Source organism: Triturus cristatus, chromosome 7 (genome assembly GCF_964204655.1).
Source record: "Triturus cristatus chromosome 7, aTriCri1.1, whole genome shotgun sequence".
NCBI lineage: Eukaryota > Metazoa > Chordata > Amphibia > Caudata > Salamandridae > Triturus > Triturus cristatus.
Window position 1 is genome coordinate 1,772,202,877 of NC_140590.1, and position 15,201 is coordinate 1,772,218,077.

The 15,201-nt window shown below is 42.4% G+C and overlaps 1 protein-coding gene across 1 annotated transcript; it reads left to right on the forward strand.

Moving 5' to 3' along the window:
* The first annotated feature begins 384 nt into the window (after positions 1–384).
* Positions 385–1,311, forward strand: LOC146813051 (olfactory receptor 5V1-like). The gene has a single exon (XM_085614685.1). It carries the CDS (start codon positions 385–387, stop codon positions 1,309–1,311), a length of 927 nt encoding a protein of 308 aa, XP_085470811.1.
* Positions 1,312–15,201: the final 13,890 nt, after the last annotated feature.

Sequence of the window (15,201 nt, forward strand, 5' to 3'; positions counted from 1 at the left end):
CACCTCACCTGGGGAGGTTTACAATTTTGATGCATTCCCAGGTCGACCGCTAATGGTAAATCTGGCAATTTTCCACAAAAACATGGGTGGATGCTTGGGGACACTCACGCGCCACCCATGGAATGCCTCCCTGCGGCAGAGTAAAGCAACACAGCAATGTGTGCTGCATTGCGTTACTCTAGATTTATCAAGCCATTCAGGATCATGCATGGCTTGATAAATCTAACTTAGTAGTTACGTTGCCCTTTCACTTCCATGTGTTTTGCAAGGGCGACACACCTCTTTGGTAAATATGCCTTTGGTGTTCCATATTGACATTCATTTTTGTCCTTGATTGCAGATATTGTTGATCTACCAACACCAGAAGACTGCTTTCCATCACAAATGGCAGGACAAAATCAATCTTTATCGGCTGAGTTCATCATTGTGGGTTTCTTCGATTTTCCACATCTTCTAGTTCCACTTTTTTTGGCCTTTTTGATGATTTACTTCTTAGTACTTGTGGGGAACCTTCTTATCATGGTGATTGTCTATTCCAACACACAATTGCACACACCAATGTTTTTTTTCCTCACAAACCTAGCCTTTATTGACATCACTTACACAACAATCATTTTCCCACGCATGCTGGCTCATTTCTTTCTGGCGGGAACACACATTTCTCTAAATGGATGCTTGCTGCAGATGTTTTTGTTCATGTGCATGATGTCTACTGAAATGCTCCTTCTAACAGCCATGGCGTATGATCGATATGTGGCCATTTGCAATCCTTTACGGTACGTGACCACCATGAATGATGGAGTTTGCATGAAGCTGGCTGCCGGATGTTGGTTACTTAGTTTTATAGACCCAATACCACACATCGTAATAATATCTAGGCTCTCATTCTGTGGGTCTCACACAATCAACCACTTCTTCTGTGATGTGGTAGCTGTAATAAAGCTTTCATGCAGCCTTTCTCGTGTTGTTGAGACAACAAACTACATCATGGGTACTCTAATTGGAGTTGCACCTTTTGCTTTAACTATCACATCTTACATTAACATCATCTCAACAATCCTGAAAATCCGGTCTAAAGAGGGAAGACGCAAGGCCTTTTCCACCTGTGGCTCCCACCTCACTGTGGTTATATTATTCTATGGCGTTATCTGTTCTACGTACATGCGACCTGCATCAACGGTTTCAGTAAAATACAACAAAGTATTGTCTCTGTCATATGTTGTTGTAACTCCACTATGTAATCCCATTATATACACCCTGAAAAACACAGAGTTTAAAATTATGCTGAGAAAGATTCAGAATAAGAAATAGCATTTAACAAAACAACAACGCAAAAATTGTGTTTTTATCTTCTGGGGCATGTATTGCAGGTATACATTTTATGTATTTCCAAAGATTTTTTCCAGAATTTGATATCTTTTGTCCTTGATATTTCTGGTGCTATTTGAATATGTTGCATGTTCTTGTGATGCAAAATCCTCATGTTTCTTGTGCCAGAATTCCATTTTGAGCAAGATAAGACCATGTAAGAGTTCACTTTACGACACACGTGCAGATCTATTTCCTGTACTGTCTTTATTTGTCTTTTATTATTATCAATATTTAAATATTTTAAAATGAGCGTAATATGCATGTCAACACTTTCTATTTTTTTTTCAGTACATGTTGTTTTAATGTCAGCATGCCATATTGGTTTAGGCGCCTATAAAATCAATGTTCACACTTTCTTCAAATCAAACACATATTACTGCACATAGCTCATCTGATGCTTTTCAGTGTTTCACGTCAATTTTAACATATGCCATATTCATTTGATTATATTTCATTTTCATCTCAGCACTGCCCATCTATCCAGATAACATATAATTGAGTTGGTGGAGACCACCAGCCACAAATACTAAGCACTACGCTCTACCAACACCCTATAACAAAAACAACAGAGGAACCACATGTATGCTAATAATGATACAGCTCAATAAAGCAGAACTAAAGCTCCAAGAAACCATGGTATGAAGGTACTAGAACGACAACAGAGTTGTAACACCATATAGTTATATTAGGTAAATAGCTATTTATCTGGCAGCCGGACAAATAGTACATAACCTCTGCTATTTACCCAGCAGCATCGCACATAATCTCCAGCGGCAGGCTAAATATCTCAATCTTCACTGCTTATCCAGCTGCAGGCTGAGTAGTAGAGATCATACACTGTTTGACTGGCGGCTGGATAAATAGTATGGAAGAGCTCTTTATTTAGCTTGACATAAAGAAAAAATGGACCCCAGTCAATGGTAGAGTCGCGGCCATCTTGTAATGGGGATGCAGCATGTGTGAAGCATAGAAAGCATAGAAAGAAAGCAAATGTACAAGGGTAAGTCCATCAACTAAGCTACGTTGTTTGCAGATGAAAAAAACAGTACAATCTATTTTGAATAATAATATTTATCCTTATATAACATTCAAATAAGAAACATAGGAATGAAACCTCTGTTTCAGGAGCTTCAGGATGTAGTGCATACATATTAGCCCTGCAGTCTAGGAGTATTTCGCTGTCTGCTGAGAATGATGAGTATAGTTTTAAAGCCTGTTGCATTATTGTTTTCATCACTTATGGAAATTCATTGGATTTGTAATGTGCAGGATCTTATCTTCTTTTTTGATTATTTTTGAGGGCTAGTCTTATTTTGTGCTGATTATGGAAGGCCTTACGGAAGGCCTTGTTCTAATTGTGAGCTTCTTTTTAAGGGCCCCTGTTTCTTGCTTAGCATCATGGACCTGACAACAGAATAGCAGCCGACAGGCAGCAGCATACAGGAGTGCAGAGGGACAGGTGGTATCTGGGCCACAGAAGGAGGGACATGTTCAGTTGGCAGTTGTTGTTTGGGGACAGAGTGCTCTGGGATACTAGCAGGATGTAAATTGAGTGGGACAAATTAAGGGGGCTTCTGTTGAACTGGGGAAGTAAAATTAGGAGAGAGGTGAGCAATTCTCCTCGGTAATTAACTAGAGGAGTGTCTGTTCACTCAATGACAGCTAAATATTAAAACCTTTTCATATAATTTACCCGGCAGAGCCAGTTTTAAACATAGGTGTTTATTTGTCCAATGTCATGAGCAGCCCCATTAGCCTCCCAGACATTTTGGCCACCCACACAATGTATCTTGGTAATGGTCAGTGGCGGCTGGTGACATTCGAAAGTGGTTGTGCATAAAAATTCGGGATAAGTGCCCTGTGGCGAGCAAACGTAGTGAGTGAGCCCGACTGTCATAAGAGGGTTCTCCCTCCGGGAAACATTGGGAAAAAGAGTGGGCAACTGGTGCATTTTCAAGCAAATTTGAGAAAGCAAGATTAATATAGAACTGTGAAATTGTAGTCATGACATCAATAAAGAGATTTAAAATGACAATGACTGCTTATTCAGTATAACACTGTCTTGTAGCTGAAAAAAATCATCAGAAGTTAGGCATCTGATAGTCTTAAAATTGCTATTTGCCTCTAGACATTAGCCTTGAATTAGGGGCATAATGTTATCTCACAGTTTAGATCACAATAAACGTTTGGTCAGGATATTTTCCCATTTTCATAAAATTCTATGAACTCGAAATAATTATGACAATCATGTAAACCCTCACAGTGGATGTGGTACATTTAGGGTTAATAATCAAGTAACATGTTTTGTTAAACAAACTATTAGACTAGAATTCTGCTGCACTGAAAAAAAATCAGGAAAAGTTTTTCCAAAAATGTCACAGGATTCTCGGAAACTACTTCCAGAGTACCATCTGAATGGTCCGCTAATGTAAATAGAAAATTATTAAATTGCCCTAAAAAACGATCATTCAACAAATATTGATACATTTCCCATAAACCCAATAGAGAATCCCATGCATTGATCATGTTCCTATTGATATGAATTTCATTGGTGATACATTAAGACAAACTAAATGTTATTTCACTGCATGTAATGTTCTCACATTGTGGCATATAAGTAAATAACTTAGTAATGCAACCACTATTTACCATGGTGATCCATAGGGTGTTTCCTGCTATATGATGTCCTTCTAAATGGCACAATAAGGGTACTGTGGACACTAATTCAAGCACGAAAAATGGTTCCCAGCTGTTCAGATGTTGGTAGCTGGAGACCAATAATTGGGGTGCAGTGGGACACGTAGGTCACCATTACAAGCTGTCCTGAGCAGAAGTGACATTAAGTATTCTTTTTTTCTTCAGAAGGAATATTCCTAAGAATAAACAGGTGAAAGCAGCGTCCCCAGGCTCATGCAGCTAGCATCACTACCCGGCTGGCCCGACTTGTCATGCCCAAGGCTAGCTGCTCCGTGACAATTGTGACGAGTTTGTAGCCTTTGCAACACAGATCAATGAGAAAAACTGATCAGAACAAATAGGGTGACAAAGATAGCAAGGGGCGTCAGAGAGAAATAGGTAACCTCCAATTTTCGAGCTAGCAAATTCATTAGTGTTGTCCTGATGCACCTTCAAGCCAAGCAACAGCACAGGAGTTCCACCAGCATGAATAACTCTCAGTCCCACTACCTGCTGAGGTCTTGGGGTGCTTGAAGAGTAAGGGTGGGAGATCACAGAATAAGGAAGCTTGCACCCAGTGCAGCAGCTCTGATCGGCAGCAGCTAGGAAGCACGAACGTCCAAATTCTTCAAGCCAAGCAACAGCACAGGAGTTCCACCAGCATGAATAACTCTCAGTCCCACCACCTGCTGAGGTCTTGGGGTGGCCTGAAGAGTAAGGGTGGGGAGATCACAAAATCAGGAAGCTTGCACCCAGTGCAGCAGCTCTGATCGGCAGCAGCTAGGAAGCACAAACGTCCAAATTCTTCAAGCCAAATCAGCTACTTTTATTAGACATAATAGTTTATTTTTACACATGTAAGTGTTTGAGGAGAATATCTGAGCATTCTACAGAGAAGGGGGTGGAATGCTATAAACATATGGTAATATAATTATCAGAATTCGTTTCTCCACTGTATTCGTGCAGGAATGGTGATCATTATGAGACCTCACAGGTAAATTGTCACTAATTAACATGGAATTTACCAGCAGTAATTTTGTTATCACAAACTACTCTCTATTTTTTGCACAATGCTTCTAAATACATTGTTACTACCATGCGAAAAATGCTATGACTACTGCTGGGAATTACCACTGTATTTAGTCGAATAATCTAAGTAACACATTTGTTACCGTGCCTAAGGTTTGAGATAGTGCTAAAAAGTAAACATGCATTGTTAATTTATAATAAACACCACCCATTCCATATACCCCATTCTAATGACGGAGTTCATTTCTGTGCAACTTTAGTTTAGAAGACATGCTGAATGTTTATTTAATCTGCATTGCTCTGCTTAGCCTTTTTACAGAAGTTTATTTAATTTGTTAATGCAGTTAATGAAATGTGATATCATAGTGCTTTAGTGCACTGTGCTGTGACATCTATTAGCAACAGCTCAACTATATGAGAAAAAATTGACCCGTTATACATACTTAAGTAATTGATTGGGGCAACCAAGAAATAAAATACCGACCTTGGTATCTGACTTCGGCCGTGTTGTAGAAGGGAGAGTGGTTTAAAATAAAGAGAGGCAGTCGGGTGTTAAAATTTAGAGAGGGATTAGGGAGCCAGAGAAAGAGAAAAGAGTCCTAGATAGAGAAAGAGGGAGAGGGTCACAGAACATAAAAGGAGAGCACCAACAAGTGGGTTAGAGAAGTGATGGGGGGATGGAAATAGCATGCCCACATGAGTGATGACTAGAAGGAAAGATGGGAAGAGAATGAGAGAGTGGAATGAAGGAGCTGCCTAGATCCTGGCTTCGATACAAGTCCCTTTGCCCCACTGCTTTGAGGGAGCACTTTTCTGGCTTGCAGTGCTGAGGAATCCCTCTGCACCCAACCCATCTGGGAACATCTGGAGGAAGCTGGCGCTGTGGGACAGGACCCACCCGCCCCGCATAGGAATATTACCCAACGCAGGTAAGCCAGAGGGGGCTCTCCTAAAAAGGATGAATTCCACAATGGCTTCTAGGGTCTCCATATGAGAACGGGCTGGGGAAAGATGCCACAGGAATGGTTCAGGTACTTCGCAGCACTGTCCTAGGGCTGCACTCAATGGAAACGGAGCGGGAAAAGGCAGACACAGTGCTCTGTGGGGCAGTGATATCAATGCAGAGAAATGTCTCAGGTTCTCACACTATGGAGTGTGGGTGTTCCTTGCTGGGGAGCATCTCCATCTGTTGAGGAAATATGAATTTTGTGATCAGTTATGTCCCCTATCGTAGACCCCAACGGCTCCATGTGCATGCTATAAGTACATGTATGTTCCCTCCAGTTCCAGTTATGAAGACGCAAATACATGTGCGTCCACCGTCAACATGTCCTCTTTCAGATCCGCCATGAATGGGTCAGATATTCCATTCCTAAGTATGAAAGGCCACCGACTTTATGTGGTTCACTTTCCACATTTTACAGATTCAGGCGAGTAGGCCCTGAATTCTGCCATCAAGCCTTTTCCTGCCTTCTGCCTCTGAAAGCTCCAGTCCGAGCCTGCATCTGTATCCATGAACTTTGTCCTACTCCCTGCGCGGCTAACGGTGCCTGATCCAGCCTGTTGCCTGCCAAAAACTGTATTTCACCTTCAAGATTATCTGCTCCGCTCCTCATCCAATGCATTCCTGTCTAGTAGTTTAGGTAAACATTCTTCCAGCTACCGTGCAAAGGGCCAGGCCTCACTGTTCTCATGCAAGTAACTCATAGCCCCTGTTACCATGGAAGATTTCTGCCCCCTCGCATCTCATGTAGACACTTAGACGCTTGTACACGCACTAACAGTCAGTATAGAATAGATTTCATCCTAGAGACCTTTCCTTTTGGATAATACAGTTCTTTAAACATAAGATATTAGATATGATTTGGGATTAGGTTGACATGACCCCCCAGACTTCTGTCTCCACATGTAGAGCTAAATGTCAAGTCCCCTTCACCCTCTAGTTGCACGTCAATCACACGTCATGCGGCTGCGCGCGCATTTCTGCCAAATATTTCTGCTGACATTGCAGGATTCTCTTATGGATCCACCCACTTGTGACATCATGTTTAATGACGTATTTAGTTACGCCTATGTTTACGCCTTTTTCATTACGTATGTGTATCATATCTGTATTATCAGCTGTTACGCCTCTTGCATCTGTCTTAATGTAATGCTTTCCATATAAATACCATTACTTGTCAATAATGTATTGCCTTCCTTCCTGAACCTTCATGGTGATGGAATTTGAAGCCTACAGTTCGAACTGTAATTCCTTTGTAGAGGAATAAAGCCTTTTAGAACCTCTAATTCCACGGATTCTGCCTCTTATATTTACTGAGTTATTCTTACTAGACTTTACCGCATAAAAAATAGTACCGGTAATGAAATATTTACCACATAAATTGGCGCCCGAATAGGGACACTTTCTCATCTCACGCGCCGGAGGTGCGTTGCAGGCCCGGTCTCCTGCCACAGCTGAACGGACAAAAACGCGTACCTGCAGGATTTCCTGTATCTCCCTCCGGCCGAGCGGGGTTGACTGAGGCTGCGATCAACACCCAGACGAGGCGGTGAGAAGTGCGAAGTATCCCGACCAGAGCCTAGCTGAGAGAGCAAGATCCGAGGTATACAGAGGCCCACCAGGTTCCGAAGATCCGAATCCAGTCGCGTCAAGTCCAGCCCGGTCCAGTCCAGTTCAGTTCCGAGGCCTTCAGTTCCGCGCTACCCGGTGAGTACCATTGCCGGGGAGGCATTTAAACGTGCACATAAGTTGTGCCGGTCAAGACGGGTTTCAGTACACAAATCCGGTCTGCACTGTTTTAACAGTGTATCTGTACTGTTTAGCAGTATATCTAGTATGTCTTGCATATAATTCAGTATTATCTAGTGTCAGTATTATATCAGTAACTAGTTTTCTATTAGTTATTATCGTTCGTTAAACTGTTAAATGTTAATTGTTTTAATACGTTCTACATATTGTGGTGTGAATGATTGTTCATTATTGTGTTTATTGTATAAAGTGTGTTCTAGTAATAAGGTCTAAAAATGCCGCTCTTTTCGAAATTAAGACAGATCAAAACCAGAAAAGGTGTACTCGAAGAAGCTGTTCCCATCCCACCTAGGGACACTCCAGGGTACTTTATGTATCATAAACATGGCCTAGATGCCGTATTATTTCTTGATTTATGGGTGGACTACACCAAGGATTTACCAGAGAGTCAGAGATGGCCCGCAGCGGGGACCTGGGATGCAGATTGCATCATGAGAGTAGAAGAAGAATTATGGAAAAAGAAAGCCAGACAGTCACAGAAAGATGCCATTGAATTATGGCGTAAAGAATCATATAGACGTACAGAAAAAGCGCTCAGACAGGAAGAGAAAGTTAGGGAGAATTCGAATAAAACCCGAGAAAATGTATTAATCGAGGAAGGTACCCGAGTAAACACAGAACAAGTAGATAGACAAAGAAATACCCTTATGAACGGTATGTATCCTCTTCTGGCCGAAGGGTTACCTCAGGCCACCCCGGAAATCCCGAAAAACTTGACACCCCCATTGCTCCCGATAAAAGCACATCCCAAAACAGCAAAAGATATTTTCCTTTCTTCCTATTTAGATGATGTAGCTCCTGAATATGCTAATGCTCCGTCACACGCACCGCCCACTGATGGTGCTCAACGCCAAGATCATCCGTCTGTATCCCCGCAACCACAAACTCCTACGCCCATTCCCACAGGTCCGTCCGTTTCTACCGTTTTTCCCGCATCTACAATTTCTATCTTACATCCAACAAATCCTTTCCTGCCCAGCACCTCAGATGGTGCTACAGGAGGCACGACAGACATGTTGGCCACACCGCCGCGAAATAAACAGACCCTTAGAGATTTAGCACTCCAACGTACACCCCAACTAGCGACATACGACATGTTTAAAGAACATCTTGTGGATTGTAGATATGACCCAGTGCCAGGTAAACAGGACAGATTGCTACTATCATCACTACGTATAAGATGAGCTACATTGTATTTAATGACGATACCAGGAATGGTTGAACACCTAGACAATATATATCACTTTGTCCAAACAGGGCGAGGCCCAGAAAGTATTAACGAAGCTATGGAATACCAGAAAGTGGATGTACAAAGACAACTACTACGTTTTTTCATAAACTGCGTGATCAGGAACCAAGACAGGCCTGAGGCAGATCATGATACCATGCAAAAACTTGCCAAATGGGGTCAGAACATATCAGACGAGAAACATGATAGACAGGCGTGTATAATCGCCATGTATCGAAAGATCCGCAAGGAAGTAGAACGAATACATAAAGAAAGACGAGAAGCAGACAGAATTGAATCAGAGGGAGAGGAGGAGCAAGAATCAGAACAATTAGATACGATAGCTTACGTAGGTAGAGGAAAACCCCATAATAATACTAGATGCTTTAATAATCCGATACGTCCGATACGTCCAGAATGTAATAGACATTTTCAAACCCCTATGTTAAATACAAGGTCCCCTGAACACCTATTCCAAGCCGCTGATAAACTACTCCGAGACCGAAGGGGGTACCATATGCTCGATTCCATGGACGAACAAGAATTAGCCAGGTCAGCAGTACAATGGGCTGACAGTCCCAGTAAATACAGTGATGATGCACTAGCACACACGTTTCTGAATCTTGCCCCAGACGAACAGCGTTTAGCTAGTATATACATGATCCAACACCTCCTTATATTATATAAAAGCCAACACTCCGATCCTGGACCCTTACCTGACATATTGACAGAACTACTCACGAATAAATGGAGAGGGTCAGGTACTGATTTAATTAAAGAAATTCTAGAATTCCGAAACCAGTATATAGTTTTCGCATACCCAGAACACGTTCCAATTCCCACTATGGGAAGAAAAATGTATCACATAGATAGACAGAATCCGTTACGCGAAGTACACCCAATCAGAGGTGAAGATAATAACTTTACACGCGTGTTTGTGTACACGCCTATAACTAAAATTGAATTATTAGAAATGAAGAAAGTAGTACCCAGCCATGACAAGGATCCAGCAGGTTTCCACCGTGAGATAAAAGACATGTTACTCATGGGAGAGTATACCTACCCCGACATTATGAAAATATTGAAAGTGTTAATGCCTGCCGGTGTTTACGAGAAACTCAAAGAAAAGGAATGGGAGGTGGGAGACCAAAAGATAGATTGGACAGCATTAGAAAACGAAGAAAAGGCCCGAGCTGCAGGATCAGGGCTTGGGGAAAAGACTACAGCACTACCAGGATTACTAGTGCAGGTACTGCCACGTTTATTAACTACGAAAAAGGAGGACTGGGGTGCAATCTCAGCCTGTAAACAAAAGCAAGATGAAGACACTAGTGATTTCTATTCCCGATTTGAAAAATGTTTTGGTATTAATAGTGGCATAAAAGCAAGTAGCGAGTCATATCCACATCTGTTTGTGACAAAATTAGTTGAAAATTCCCTGCCGCAAGTTAAGAATAGAGTATTGAAATTTGAGAGTACCTGGCAAGGTAACACACCGTCACAGATGTTACAGATGTTACAATATCACCACAATAGAATTAGAGAAGAACAAGAACATGAACAAAGACGTATGAAAGATACGAAAATGAAAATGCTTGTTGCCCAGACAGTTCCAGCCGATGGTCATAAAAAGGGTGATTCCGCAGGTCCAACGAAAGGGACATGCAACTATTGTAAACAACAAGGTCATTATAGACACGATTGTCCAGTCCTGAAACATAATATTGCCACAGGTAGAACCCAGGAAAGACCACGTCCACCTAGACAGGATCAGAATCAACAACAAATACCTCAGCATGCACAACATAGGTCAGCTCCGCAACAACTAGCTCCGCAACAGGCAGCTCCACAACAGACCGTAGCACTACCACAAGTGCAGCCTATTGCTGCCACACAAGCAGCAACGCAGCAGATGTACCAGTATGCACAAAATGACTATCCCGATTATCAGCGATACACATGAAATAGCCTAGAGAGGGAAGTTGGCTTACCCCTTATCGAGGTTCCTGTCGATCAAGAGGGACCTTATGTGCATAGTGAACTATTAGGGGAAGACAGAAAGTTTTTACTTGATACAGGAGCAAGCAGAACAACTATACGACGCAGTGAAGTTCCAGGGGCACCCCTCTCAGGCTCACAGAATATTTCCCTTGGATTCTCAGGAAAGCCTATCATTAATGAAGTGTCGCAACCTCTTCCACTTACGGTTGGTCCATTGACACGAACTACAGATTTATTGCTTACTAAATCATGTCCAGAAAACTTGTTAGGTATAAAAACATTGAAAGCTCTAGGAGCTATAATATGTTGTTCTCCGGAAGGAGTACGATTATTTTTACGTGACTTCAAAGGTCACTACGTGTCCAGAGACATGGATCACCGGCTGCAGAATTTACCTACACATCTATGGGCACAAGGCCCAACTGATGTTGGTTGTATGAACATTACACCATATCGAGTCACACTAAAAACAGGAGTAGTACTACCACGAATGCGACAATACAAGTTACCACCAGATGCTGTTGTGGCTTTGCTGCAAATCATTGACGAGCTCATTGCACAAGGAGTGGTTGTAGAAACCGACTCCAATGTATGTAATTCCCCGATAATACCGATTCTCAAAAGAACGGATCCAAAAGCACCACCAGTATATCGATTAGTTATTGATCTGCGCGAATTAAATAAATGTATTGTACCACAATATCCTGTGGTCCCAGATATCTCTTCATTACTAACAGCTATTGATTCAGAAGCAAAGTTCTTCACTGTAATTGATCTCAAGAATGCTTTCTTTAGCGTCCCAATAGATCCGGAAAGTCATTATCTGTTCGGATTCAGTTTAAATGGACGAAGTTTTAAATTCACACGCGCACCTCAAGGATTTACAGAAAGCCCCAGCATCTATAGTCAAGCACTGAAACGAGAACTTGACAGTATCCACATGCCAGTTAACACTGCCTTGCTTCAATATGTCGATGATTTGCTGATCACCGCCCGAAGCGAACCTGAATGTGAAACAGCGTCACTGACGGTTTTGAAATTTCTGGCAGACAAGGGGCACAAAGTGTCCCCTTCTAAGCTGCAATTCTGTGTCCAGCAAGTTGTTTACCTTGGGCACTCGCTGTCCAAGGAGGGAAGACAGCTTACACCTGATCGCATCCAGTTAATCGCTAACATGCCACCACCCAAGACACAAAAGGAGGTGCGGGCTTTTATAGGGCTCACTTCATACTGTAGGCAGTGGATCCCTCAATATGCATTTCTAGCAAAACCACTCATCCAGTTGACAACACAGGAGGCAGCCACATCGACTGTTCTCCCTTGGACTCAAGAACATACACATGCCTTTGAAAGCTTAAAGAAAGCTTTATGCCAAGCATCTGTTTTAGCAACACCATGTTACAGTAAACAGTTTACACTCTTTGTTACAGAACGCGAAGGTACTGCCTTGTCAGTACTCACTCAGGAACAAGCAGGATCACACAAACCATGTGCTTACTTCTCTAGTACATTAGATCCAGTAGCTCAGGCTCTTCCTGCGTGCCTGAAATCGGTGGCAGCAACAGCTTTAGCAATCAGACAAAGCGATGCCATAGTGTTAGGACATCAATTGACAGTACAAGTACCACACGCAGTAGAGGTTCTCTTGAACCGCACACAAACACAACACTTGACTATAGCAAGTCTCACCGGTTATGAATTGACATTGTTTCAGCCACATATAGAAATCAGACGTTGTAATACGTTAAATCCTGCCACACTGTTGCCAGTAAACGGAACAGATCCATTAGCACATGATTGTATTGAAGTCATTACTATCACGACGAAACCCAGACAAGACTTGACAGATATCCCTTTATCAGATTCGGACCTGACATTGTATGTAGATGGTTCATGTATGAGAACAAGTACAGGAGAGTTAGTGGCCGCTTACGCAGTCACAACAGACACTGAAGTCGTTGAAACAAATTGTATTAACACTTTGTCAGCTCAAGCAGCAGAGCTCATCGCTCTGACACAAGCCTGTATTCAAGCCAAAAATAAGAAAGTCAACATATACACAGATTCACGTTATGCATTCGGAGTCGTCCATGACTTCGGCGTACTGTGGCGAGAGAGAGGTTATTTAACTTCTCACGGTGCCCACATCCAACACGGACCCCTCATCCAAGCCCTATTAGACGCGATTCATTTACCTACTGCAATATCGATTATGAAATGCAAAGCCCATACAAAAGTTACCGATATCATTTCTCAGGGTAATGACCTAGCTGACAGAACAGCTAAACAGACTGCTCAGAACCAGACTCATATAACTGACGCGACAAAGACAATAGTTCCGACACCAACACATTGCATGACAGTTAAGGATCCCGCCCTTGATGTAATTGACATACAGACACATGCTACACCAGAAGAAATAAAGAAATGGACTGAATTAGGAGGGATCCAAACGGATCAAGGATGGATGACGAAGGAAAAATCTATATGGTTTCTTCCCGACTCCATGGTTCAAGTCATCATTAACACAATACATAGTCCAGCGCACCTAGGAGAAAAAGCTATGCTAGACAGTATTCAACACATTTGGTTCAACAAACACCTGCGAGCAGCAGCCAAACAGAAAGTACGTACCTGTATGATATGTTGTCAGTTTAATCCAGGTAAAAGCATCCCCGTAGAGCAGGATTTCAACCTCCCGATCATGCTTTTGAAGTCCTCCAGATGGATTATATCCAGATGGAACGATGTCCAGGATTCAAATATGTTCTCGTAGTTGTCTGTGCTCTTTCCCGTTGGACAGAAGCCTACCCGGTTTCAGATTACACTGCCCCGACTACTGCCAAACAGCTAGTTCGAGAATTCTTCCCACGATTCGGTTTGCCACGTGTTGTATACTCAGATAACGGCCAGCCATTCTCATCTGAACTAATGAAATACGTTTCACTTCTATTAGGTTACCAATGGAAATTCCACTGTGTCCGACATCCCGAGGCAGCAGGTCTCGTGGAGCGCCATAATCAGACTCTGAAAATCAGATTGTCCAAAATATGTAGAGAAAAAGGAGTCGATTGGATAGTAGCCTTACCAGTTGCGCTCTTTTACATGAGAATGGTAGCACATTCTCGAACAGGGCTATCCCCGTACGAGGTGATCTTCGGTAGACCACCAAATATGTGGGGGACGCCTATACCTCGCAAAATCACTGATGTTGACTGTAATATGCTGACAGATTACCTGGCTTCCTTGATGTCTGCACTACAATCTTGTCGTTCACAGGTAGCTGCAGCTTTTCCCGATAACACTGAGGTGAAGCCCCATGACGTGGTTCCAGGTGATCTGGTTCTTGTGAGGAACTTCGACCGGAAGACCCAGCTGGAGCCCAGGTGGAAGTCGCCCAAACTCGTCTTGCTGACAACAAGGACAGCCGTGAAGGTCGAGGGACGTAAAGGGTGGTTGCACTCGAGTCATATCAAGAAATTTTATGGACTACCGTCCAGTGTGAACACTCAGCCCTGCATTCCCTCACAGACAGACTCAAAGCTCCCCTTGGTTGAACAGACAAAAACCGAACTTTATAAACTGAAATTAAGGTCTAGCAAGTCAGACAATTTGATTGTTTAAGTCCTCTCCAAGGTGAATCGGTTGAATTTGTCTCTGACATGTACCCTCTAGACCGAAATAGAGAGAGAAATAGACAGATAAAGCTGAAAAAACATGCGTACTGTAAATCGCTTCGTAGTCACTGCACAGTGACATTATTAATTTTGTTTTTTCTAAGTCTTCTGATCATCATTTCTAGTGTATTACTAAATATGTATTACCCTATTTCTAAGCGTGCTTACAATGTTACTGCTGAACATTCTTTTAGCGAATTACCTCCGCATGAGTTGTCTTATAGATTTGCGCTGCGCAACAATACTTTTATTAGTATGTTACATCATTCCCATCAGACCAGCAATGCTACAAATTGTTGGATATGTGGCCGACTCCCTCCCTATCAGAACTATAAGGGAGTTTTGCCCCTCTTTCCGTATCCGTTCACACACAATGGCTCCTGTGGAGCATGGTTTAGTTTGATTAA